The following is a 12,125-nucleotide window of genomic DNA, read 5'->3' as shown; positions in this document are numbered from 1 at the left end:
AAGAAGGCGATTCAATTAAAGATCAAGGGTGGTATTAATTGGAGAAAAGCGTTATTAACTACTCCTCTTACTTACAGAATCACTCCCAACTCTGTTAGTAAACTGTCCATTTTAAACTTTTGAGAGTACAGAAAGCTGAAGTAAAGCTTGTTAGTGGTTGAAGAAAAAGTGTGGTAAGGATTTTGAGGTTGAATATCCTGAAATAAGGAATGCTATAAACACGCACAAACCGAGAACAAGGCTGCAATGGACTTGAAGGGAGGAGAAAAAAAGTAGCAATGGCTGTGTGAAGGAGGATGAATGGATGAGATTGAAACATCTGTCTGACTATCGAAAAGGTTCAGCTCGTTGGTCTTATCCTATTCAAGCTGAACGCTGTTAGAGTTAAAGGCAGTGCTGTGTGGCATTTCAAGAGTGTCTATGGGCAGTGATAGGAATATGGAGCAGGACGAGTCCATTATTACCAAGTGGGTTGATGATAATTAATTTTGGAATGTACCTGGGCCAGGAGAGGTGAGCAAGGCAGTTATATCACAAAGTGCTTTAGTAGGATCTAATGGCATGAATGCCGGGGTGGGAACATAATGTGCTACGCCATCCTTAGGTGAGAAAAGGGATTTGTTTCACAATGTTTTCTGGTATAAGAAGGTGTGTGCGATGTCACAAAATTCTGACCAGCATGAAAGACTATGTAATGCAAATCCATGTGCTATTGAAAGTTTTTTTCAGACCTTTATTATCTGCTTTTATGTTTGAAGGTATACACACTGTCTGAGGGTTTTGTATGGCTGTTGCTTCATTGTACATTTCGTGTTCTTGCTTTTTGTCTTGTTCTGTTGTAATTATTCTTGCTTAGTTCTCTTATTATATTTTGTTTTTACTTTTATTTTTAATGTTGTTTGTATTAAGGGGAAATGTTTGTGATAATTACCGGTTTGTCATGCTCTCATTTCAGCATATAATGTTATGAATCACTGACTGTGAGATTTGACATGCCAAGGCTATCATTTGGAATTCTGTTAACTGTCTTTGAAACAACAGATGTTTACATCCATTTAGTGCCAGAAAATATATCTGTTGGGTGTCAATGGCCCTGAAGTATTTTTTGACTACATGAAATCTATATTAGAAACGCTATTAGCTGTTAGTAGAGCTGCAGCTTTGTCGCCCTCTTTTATGTATGTACAGATATTCGATTGGCTATCAGTGGCTGTGCAGTTATTTATTTCGATGTAATCGTAATGAGGCCCTCTGCTGGATATCAGTGGAATTGCAAACTATCGTCTTCATGTAGATTCATGTACAAAGCGCTACCATTGCTAACTAAGATTGTAATTACTGGGATCTTATGATTTTACAAGAAATATAATGTATAGTTCCATTTTGGATGTCATCTAGGATGTTATTAAGTTTGAGGCAATGATTAGTGAGTTACAAAGGAAATTGCCTTGGGTAGATAATCATAACTGTTAAATACTAGTGTTTTTAAAGAGTTTGCCTCAACATTACAATATTCTCTCGTCAACTGGGTTTTATGTTATGAAACATCGATGCGTTTTCATACGTAAGTAGCTGATTCCTTATTCTTTTTCCTGAAACAAAAGTGTTGAAAACACGCACATTTGAGAAGAGGTATAACATACTCATGAGTTATAGGCAAAAATTCATAGATATTTTGACATTCTCGTGCTTTGGTAATTTCCCGCCAGTGAAAGGCAGAACGCATTGTGGCGCGTGTTTTGTAAACGACGTATTTTTCGCTTTAGCTGTAACGGAGCCTGTCTGCCTGGTATTGGTTTAATCTGTTGCATCTGCTGTGTTGCCCAGTCGGATGACGCACTAAACGGTTTAAGGCCGTGGGATAACAGCAAACAGTGTGATTTTCTTTACCTCTCTTCAGGGACGGGAGTTTTCATTCCGGCCGCTTCAGTCACACCTTTCATTTCTCCACTTTCCAGTACTTGGACGCAATGGCACACGGACAGGATTGATGAAGAGGACAGAGTTCTAGCTGGGCATGGATGCTTTTCATCACAGGGTAAGAGATGCAGCTTTGCTCTTTATTTTCAACAGCATTGCGTTTTTATGCTGCTTTATAATTATTTTCAGGTGGAGTGATTTTACAAATTGTGTAACTTTTTTGTGTCTCCATTAATGGGCAACGTTTGATGTTTATGGAAACAGGCCCCTTTGTTATCACCATGACAATCTGTAACCCGACTTTTCCAGTTCGTGAGAACCTACACTCACTCATTCAAGGCCTATCAGGTATTACATGTTAATTTCAAGGAGCCTATATGTAGTAGTGCCTCTTTTTCATCAACCTAATTTATGCTTTTCATTTTTAGCGGTTATTCTTATTTCAGATATTTAAAATTTCAAATTCTGAGGAGATTTAAACCAAGGCATTTATGGTTTAACAACCTGAGGAATATGTAGAAAAACAAACATTGGCATAACCAATAGGTCTCGCCTTTTGGACCTTCAAGTGATTAGCCATGCACCACTCTATCGCTTATGTGGGCAATATGAAAAGCGATTATCTCCAGCATCAACTTTTCTCACAGCCGTTGCTGGTCTCTTTCCTTGCTTGTGGTGATGTTGGTCGGCTCTTTTCTTGGAGTGCAAGAGCCAGGCCTGCCCTGACCGGGCAGAGAGGCCTCGGTGGGAGAGTAGCTGCTGTGCTCGGGTGGTGGAGGGGACTTAGAGAAAACAATTGAAGAGGGTGCTTTAACAGGAAATGTCGGCCTCACTCAGGCTTCCCTGCTGATAGAATAAAATAGTGCATACTGGAGCTTTAATGTGCAAACGTGCCCCGTGGCGCGTTTTAAGTTGGGGGTTAAGTTCCCTTGAATCCTGAGCGTCCCTGGGGTCCAACTAGCCCACCAGGTACCTCCAGTAAGCGCCACAAGGCTTCGTTGCACAGAGGTGTAAAAAGGGGCGTGGCCTGGACCACCTCTCTTCAACGCAGCCCTGCGGCGCTTACTGGAGGTACCTGGTGGGCCCACCAGGTACCTCCAGTAAGTGCCACAAGGCTTCGTTGCACAGAGGTGTAAAAAGGGGCGTGGCCTGGACAACTCTCTTCAACGCAGCCCTGCGGCGCTTACTGGAGGTATCTGGTGGGTTAGTTGGACCCCAGGGACCCTCAGAATTCAAGGGGACTTAATCCCCCAACTTACAGTGCACCACAGGGCGTGTTTCCACACTTGTTCCATCAGGCCCGCCCCCTCCCTTCACCACTGTGCAAACGCACCCCCTGGCGTGTTTTAAATGGGGGAATTAATTCCCCTTCAATGCTGAGGGTCCCTGGGAGCCATCACCTCCTGGTTTGGAGTGTTGACAGCCAATTATAATAAAGCTTGTGGTCGGGAGGGTTCACGACTTCACGGAAGCCATAGAGATCGAAACTTTTATTTTTTTAATTTTAACTTCTGAATTACTGAATAGATTTACACCATTTCAAAAAAGTTCGCTTTCTGAACCAAGCACTTCCTTTTTGCCAAATATGGGGTAATTCCGCTCAGCAGTTTCGGCTGTAGCCTTGCCTAAAGTTTCCTATGGAAAATTGATTTTTTTTTACTCTTATTTTTTGAATTTCTCAGCAACTACTGAATGGATTCACACCATTTAAAAAAAAAGGTCGCTTTCTAAACCAAGTACTCCCTTTGTGCCAAAGTTGGGGTAATTCCGTTCAGCAGTTCGGGCTGTAGCCTGTCTCAAAACTTCCTATAGAAATTAACATTGGTAAAATGCTTTTTGGGACCCCCTTTTTTCTCAGCTGCCGCTTGACAAATCACCCCCAAACATCCAGGATAGGAGCTGACCTTGATAGACTTTTTTTTGGGAGAATTTCGCAAAGATTTGTCAAACGACACAAAAGTTATTAGCAAATCAAAAAATGCTTTTCCTATGGAAACTAGGTTCTAAATTTAATTACCTACTGGCAACCGCCAGTAGGTAATATATATATATGTATATATATGTGAAAAGTTATCTATGAACATCTGGTATGAAGGGGAAGCCACAAGTGTATATTGCTGATGTGAGTCTACGTCTCTCATCTCTAAGGACCTTTTCAGAGGTATCTTCCTGCCAGTAAATCTTTGCACTTCAATTTTCACTTTGGTTTATTGTATAGCTGTCCTTACCATTTATTTCATTTCCCCAAAAAATTGATTACATATATACACTTTTTTAGAGGAAATGTCTGATTTTCACCAAAACTAATTCAATTATTTACCCAAAGATTTGCTAAAGAAACATATGTGCGGAAGGGACTTATAATGGAAATGAATTCTCTAATGGAAAATAATATATGCAGAGAGCCTAAAATTATTCAAAATACAAGGAACTCACTTTTATTTGCTTTTTTAACCTGTGGGTGTGGATTGCTGTGGATGTTTTGATTAGATTCTGCTGGGAAACAGGACACACCACAGACTTAGGCTGCCTTTTACGCCCTGGGTTTTAAGACATTCATTGCATTTATTTACAATACTTGAGAAAAGCTCTCTAATGCTCAGAGACTGAAGAAAGGTGCATCTGTTTTTTTGTTTCTCTTGCTGCTAGCATCACATGTAAGTTCCTACAAGGGTAATGATGCTAATGTGTAAATACAAAAATAAAACCACTCACATAAATACAGTTTTAAATAGCACAAACGTTGTCTGGAGGCATTGGAGCGCTTTAAATGAGCACCAGATAACTTTACAAACGGTCAGATTCATTTTTTTTAGACTCAGGTAGATTAACTGATGTGCCCCGAATCACAGGATGTTACTCTAATGCTGGGACTTGTGCCTGGTTTCCCAGTACTCTAGTTTGAATGCAGTAACTAATATCAGCAGGCAAAGGATAATAGAAGAGACTAATTAAACTTGGCCTGTTCCATGGAGGTGAGGGTGGGATTAAATTTAGGAGCACCCAGGCTAGCCCTCACCAACCCGACTCTCCAGTCCACTACCCTGCCACAGTCCTCTTCAAAGCAAGTGCCAATGACTTCTCATTAGCAGCTCCTCAATGCCTGACACACCTGAAGGTAGCCAGGCGGCAGGAACACCTTATGCTGTGAAGACAAGAAGCAGCCGATGTCATTCTGACTCTGACAATTGGCAGGCTGGCTTCACTTAATGTGCATCGTCAAGTTCAGTATTTTTATGCCGGTGTGTGCTTGTAGTGGAAAGGGAGACAGCAAATGTAGGTGGGGCTACATATCCCGCCAAAAAACTGGCACACCAATTGTTCTCAGCCACAGGCCCACTGGCCTATGACCGGTTGCCCGCCTTGCCAATCGAAGTCTGAGTGCAATTTAAGTGTGTTAATGAGATTGCTTAAAAGTAAGTAAAACTGTCAGGGTGGAGGTTTATGACTCATGGGGCTTGTTAAGTGAAAAGGGAAAAACCAGATGGACAAGCTGGAAACAATAGCACCATATATAATATCAATCATCTTGTGGACCGCCAAAAAGAATTAGGTTGATCAGCCGTACGCATTCAGTAACAACGAAAGTAATGATGCGGTGATAGCGTCTACCTGTATGTGAGCATGGAAAATTGGTGCTCCCTCCAAACATGCAAAGAGAAACCAAAGGTATTGGAATGCCAATCGTGGCTTGAGACTCAAAAACACTCGCTCACTGTGACGATATTGGCTGTAGTACATTCTCAGCATCTGCGCTGCCGTTCATGATGGCCACCATTGTGCTAGCAATTATAAACGAAGATAATTGCCATGAAAATAAACTATTGACGACTTCTTGAAGCGATGTGTAAAATTACTCAAAGGTGTTGTAAGCGCCATGAGTAAACAGTCAAATTAATATGATTTATCTAATGTGTAGATATGAAGGGAAAGGTCATCTAAGAGAGCAGGCGTTCAGCAGTGACTGGTGGAACTGCCGTTTTGTTCATTTTAATTTTATTTCGCCGTAGCAGGAGGATTGTAAAAGCAGCAGCCATACCCCTCCCCCACAGTGCAGGTGAGGAAAGAAGTAAATAATCTGAAGCACGTTGTCTATGAATCAGGTGCTGTGCTGATAAAATAAAAGCTTTGAGAACCAAAAGGGGATAGGTCCATAAACACGTAGTGGGGGCTAGACCTTATATTTAAATTGTAAAAACACACAGAGCCCACACCACAATTACTCATTCAATATTCAAGAAGGGTAAGAAACCAATTTATTGTAACCACCCTTAGACAGCATTACTCAGTGTCTATCATTTTATGCTTTTTTTCAAATTTTCAAAAAATCATAACAGAACAAAGGCCTACGTATTGGAATATTTACAAGACTAAATACACTTTGTACATACATCAAAAAACAAACATTATTTACACACTAAAAAACGTTTCTGCATCAAACGTTACAAAAAATTATAATTACATCACAACCAACAAATATTACAATAAAAAACATGAAGAAAAATGATTTCCAAGTGGGTATAAGCAACTTAATAGCTTGTAAACGCTTAAATACTGGACCAGCCGGTCCTAGTGTCGTGAAGCTGACAATTTATTCCACCCAAGAAAGACTTTTGGCAGTCTTTCTTGGGTGGAATAAATTGTCAACTTCACGACACTAGGACCGGCTGCTCTCACTACTTCGCAGCATGCCTAATTCTGAGCGATAAGCCTCTTTAATTAGTTGCTTTGTCTCAGCACCGATAGTCTCGACTTTCAAAAAGATATGTCCCAGACCTATCTCAAAGAGGGTATCCCTAACATATAGTAACCATGGGATTTTATCAAAATGTGTTGTAGTCATAATATGACCCCTGATGTTTTGATGATCGAATTTGTACCCTACCAGTGTGTTCCTTGGTGACATGTCTTATACAATATCTCTTCACTTAGTCATTCTCATTTATACAAGCCACAAATGTTGCTTGTAGCATTTTTTACATTCACTGATTTCTTTTCCCCTTATTCTAGACATATCATTGCAACTTCTTAAACAGTTATCTTTACCAGGCAGATGAGGGAACATTTGGAACAGAAGTGAGCGGAGTGGTAGCAAATGGAGACTGGTGGGGAGACTGGACAACAAGAGGGGGGAAGTGAATGAAAACAGAAAGTACAAGGAATGTGTCCTGCGCCTATTGTATAATCAGGGGCATAGCCTGGGGATCACGGGCCCTTGTGCAAGCAATGAAACTATACCCCCAGCCAGTCTTAAAATACTGCTACCAACAACGCACAGCATGCCATCCATCACATCTCTGAACCCTGGTGCCACTGCATCTGCTACACTAATGTAATTTACAGATCTCTAAGTTCCTCATCCTTCTTGCCTACCTATTTCCACCCATCCCACCCCACTCTCCTATCATCTCCTTCATCCATTTAATGCTTTCCTTTCTGTCATCTTTATCAGTTGCTCTCTCCCCCCTCTTCTGTCTCTCACTCATTCTCATCTCCTTCCTGCTGCACCCCACTGATTATGCTCAAGAAGGCTGAAACTAGTCCAGATTTGCTTTTGTTCCCAATCAGAGGGATGCCCATAGTCGTTCAGGTTGGACCATCTCTTTTGGCTGTTACAAAGAACAATTTCCATGTGGGTGATTTAAGGGATCAGACGAGCTAAGAATAATGGAATAGAATGTGGCCCATGGTAATAGCCAGTGCCTTTGATCTGTTCAGGTTCCATTCATAACATTTTGTGTGTCCCAAAACATGGAAGCCCGGAAGTGAAAGAGAATGGTGGGGAAAGTAGGAGGGTGGGAACAAAGGTAAGGGAAGGCCCAGGCAAAGGTGGAAAGACAGGTCAGTGAAAGAAGGGGTGGAAAAAGGAGTCTCTTGGGGGGCTTAAGGATAATGAGGAACAGTGGGAGATGGGAGGAAGGAGAAAAGAAGGATTGACAGTAGAAATGATAAGTAGACAGAACTGTGTTTGTTAGTAGCCTGGATGCTGATCAATACTACATGGTATTTTTTATCGCACTTAAGACTGGGTCACTCGTAATGTGGGCCTAAATAGTAAAACAAATTGTAATACACACTCTACCAAATAGAGTGTTTCCTGGATCTTTGGCAGAAGTATGAGTTATGTTGAGTGCAGGATAATTTGTGCATTAGCCAGACAACGTTCAATATGGCCCGCTTCTTCACCAGTAGCCAAAGAAGATTCTGCCTAGCGTGAGTTAAATGATTGGGGTATTGAGTCTTAGCGATTTCTAACTGTTAAAGTAGCTGCAGTTTTAAATGAATAAATAATCAGGTAGTCCAAATTGCAGGCAGTTGAGAAGTCAGTTTTGGAAAGTGCACAGGCCCAGTGGCATTTGGGCTGTTAGGAAGAATGTTGCTCATTTGGTTTGATACAAGAAGAAGTGCCTTTTTTTCTCTGGCTAGCAGGAGAGCTCATAGTCTGTAAACATGTCTATAGTGGTCACACAAGAAGAGTGGACAGAAACCGCCCAGGGTCAGAAGGTGTCCAGCGATGGTGTTCTTCACAATAAGTATCTCTTTTTTATATGCATTAAGCTTGCGAAAATTCTTACTCATCCAAGCTTGTTTGAAACGTAAACAAGTCGGAAAGTTGCTCAGTGTCCTATCTTTTGCAGACAGAATCTTTCCAAAAATTGGAACAAGGCACTGCAATTGGCCCTTCACGTTAGTCCTCTGGTGTTTTGGGTTCAGAGAATAAATGATTTGGTGATACATTTTATTTAGTCATGATTTATTTGTTGCATGATTAGTTAAAATCTTTGCAAAAGTTCACTGAAGGAAACAAAAAAACAACACTAGAGGATAATGACGGCAAATAAAATTTAATGAAGTTGTAACATCTACGGGATGAAGGCATTACTTGAAGAATTTGCCCTTATAAAAATCTTGATTTAAAACATCCAATAGTAATACATTTGAAATAGTCCATTGACAGAGCTGCTGTGGGCCCTATGGTTCTTTCACCTGGCAAATTCTTACTCTCTGGCTAGGTCTTACTTAGTATATCTGAGGCTATAGGTGTCATGGACCTCTGCGTGGGTATAGCAGGGTCCAGCTCATGCATTCAAAATAACTGAGACACAGCACTGTTACAGAGTACAGGCTAAAGACCACGTGTGGCCAGTGCCCCTTTATTATATAGCCTCTGCCCATGCCTGGCAAGAGGAAGTACAAGTTGAGGTTTCCGAAGCACGGTAGCACCGCAGGATGGTGCTAATATCTCTGCATCCTTCACCAACTTGGCATTGACCTTTGCAGTTGTGTGTTACAGAGATGAATGATGCGTAGACCAAGTGATGTTGAACAGGATCTCTGCTTTATTCTTCAGATCATTTCTTAGTTACAGATAACCAGATGTAAGTCAGATCCTTTGAAGTGCCCCACTAGAAGCAGCCTCCTCGCTGCTCAGCCCATCCACACCAACTGACATTCTCCACATCCAAACCCACTCAACATTCTATATGACCTCATCATAAGCTGAGCAGCAAGGCAGAGCACTTCTGTAGGGAGAGTGCATTGAGTAAAAGGTACATTACAACATTGTGCTTGGCATGCAAGGTTTCTCAGCCATTGGCTTGGTGGTGGATTGGGCCTCAGGTTAGAGAGCAAATGGTAAGAACGTTAGTCCATGCCCTCAGACCTCAGTTTGTGGCAAAGGTCAGCCTCTGCGCATTCCCTTGTACTTAGCGGTTTAGGATTTGGGCAGGTTGAGTGAGCTTCTCCCGGGTCAGATTGCGGTCATGGTTCTTCCCAAGCGGCCTCATCGTCCTCTGGTTGGGGAACCTGTTGGCTTGGGAAGTCTTTTGGAACCCTGACACATCTCCCCCTTTATAGCAATGAAAAACATTTAAAAAGTGTGAAGGTGATAAAACACACGTTTCAGCAAAGGAGGATGCAATAACAACAAAATGATACATCACCCCCCGTTGCTATGATGATCATAACAATCAAATGCATGGTAGAAGGGAATCATACAAATGAGAGTAAAGAAAGATGCATGAAATAACTAAGATCACCACACACATCTCCCCTTAATAATGATCATAAACAACAAGAATGCAAGTTAAAGAAAAACAATCTTAAGCACCAATGGATACTATCCACATAACTCACGCCCCAAACTGCGGGTACAATAATGTCACACTACACAGAGTAGCCAATGTGCCACAAACTAAGGCACAAAACTGTGGCAGAACAGGAATCTACAACCCTCAACTGCACAAACTAATGGCAGAACAGGTCTACCCCAAAGAAAAGGAATAAGACTCCTCCCATACCAAGACAGGGTAATATAATCCCCAAAACACTCTAAAAACCAAAATGGATAAATTTCAAAACAAAAATCAATCCAGGGTATCCCTTAACCCAAAGCAAACATATTATGGGTCTCGTTAAACCCAAAGCAAATATATTATGAGAATCTCCAAACCCAACGTGCACAACCAAAATGCACAGTCCAAACACCTACTTGAGGCATTAACCACATACAGGGTAACAGCAAAATCAATAAGAGAAGCAACACAAGAGGTAAACTTCCCACGTGCGTACTCGTAACGCACAATCCATGTAATGAGTATACATAACCCACGACAATTCCAGGTATCCTTGAATCCTTGACAAACTGGCCAAAACTTGAAATTCAGAAAAACTACCACAAACGCGCTGACAAAACACTCTTACAACATTCAATGGGTATCCGGTATACTTAAACCCAAGATATAATGGCCAAAACCTGGAATAAAGAAAATCTAGAGAAAATGAGCACAGTCCTGAACACAGTCAAGCGCAACAGGGAACACACCATCAGTCAAAATGATGTGACTGCCCACACAACCTACAGCTGTCAGTAGGTAAACTTTCCCTATAAACAAAACACAAACAAGCCCCCAAAACCCTTTCAAAAACAATAAAACCTTGACACAACACTCAAAAATATATTAGACATAACATGGTAAAACTTCATAGGCATGGAAACAATGTGTAAAAGCATGGTATAATGCATTACACAAAAACATAAATATCACATCTGATAAGAGGGAACACAGTCAAATGGCTTGTGTGAGCGACTTCTCCACCGAGGATCACCATCCAAAAAAACATACAAAGAATCTTCGATGTGTCCCCACTTCCCTACTGGTAACCATGGATTAACCCCTTCGACGCTGATGACGAGCTGGGCTCGTCATGAGGTAGCCTCCTGCTACGCTGATGACGAGCCCAGCTCGTCACGTAACATGCGCTTTCGCATATCTCAGCGTACGAGCGGAATTCCGCCCGCACGCATGCGGTTAAATCGTCATTCCTTATATCCTTTAGTTCACCTTATATCGCCGCTGCCGAATAAATGCCACTCACAATTCTTGAATAAGTTGTGCTGTCCCGGACAAGAGCGTAGCGGCGGAAAATCATGCAGGCAAAATGAATTAGTTGCTAGGTTACCAGGTAGAAACACGAACAAAGGTGAAATGCAAAAAAAATGGCTGCTACGCAAGGTCACATTACGTGACCTCGCGTAATAACATCAGTATGTATTGCAAGCAGATGTCATGAAAGACTCTCAAGCTGTCCGACGTGAAGAGGTAAGGAACGCGTGCTGGCGCTTTCCTTGACTCGCAGCGCGTTTTGAAATTAACATCACCAGACCGGTAAGACTGCACACGCCGAATGTAAACGCACCGAGGAAGGCTCGTGGGCTGTTTGAGTGTAAACAGTCAAACTGCCATGGTGCAGAGGCAACTTTTGTGGTATGCTAAATCCCAAAGTAAAATATTCCCACACCCTTACATATGCGCATAGACTTACAAGGGGTGGCGCCTCTTCCAGAACTAGTCGGTACTCATAATGTCAGGCATCACGCGGCTGCAGTCTATATATCCAAAATTTGCACATGAGTTTTCCAACGCTGCCAATTCGTCACGGGGATGCCAGTTTTCCCTGCACACATCGCTGCTCCCCTCACTCTTGCCAATACCCAGCACACATCGCTGCTTTCCTCTGGAGTGTTGTTTTTCCTCAGCACATGTCACAGCTGCTAATACCGTTGAAGTGTCAGTCAGAGTCAAAGTAGAAAGCAGGTAATAAACAGCAGTGATGCTCACCCAATACAGGTTATAACAAGTTACATAGGATGGCACCTTGTGTTGTGGGCAACCGATGACAGGGTCACTGGTGGGGCTTGGGCG

The 12,125-nt window shown here is 41.9% G+C and overlaps 1 protein-coding gene across 1 annotated transcript in view; it reads left to right on the top strand.

Moving 5' to 3' along the window:
* Positions 1–1,956: 1,956 nt before the first annotated feature.
* Positions 1,957–12,125, top strand: part of LACTBL1 (lactamase beta like 1) — a 602,504-nt gene continuing 592,335 nt past the window's right edge. The window contains exon 1 of the mRNA XM_078643034.1: positions 1,957–2,038. Within this exon, the coding sequence (XP_078499160.1) occupies positions 2,018–2,038 (21 nt within the window). The 5' untranslated portion in view covers positions 1,957–2,017. The remainder of the gene's footprint in view (positions 2,039–12,125) is intronic.

The sequence above is a fragment of the Lissotriton helveticus genome, chromosome 5_1 (genome assembly GCF_964261635.1).
Source record: "Lissotriton helveticus chromosome 5_1, aLisHel1.1, whole genome shotgun sequence".
NCBI lineage: Eukaryota > Metazoa > Chordata > Amphibia > Caudata > Salamandridae > Lissotriton > Lissotriton helveticus.
This window is presented reverse-complemented; position numbering and strand designations above follow the sequence as displayed.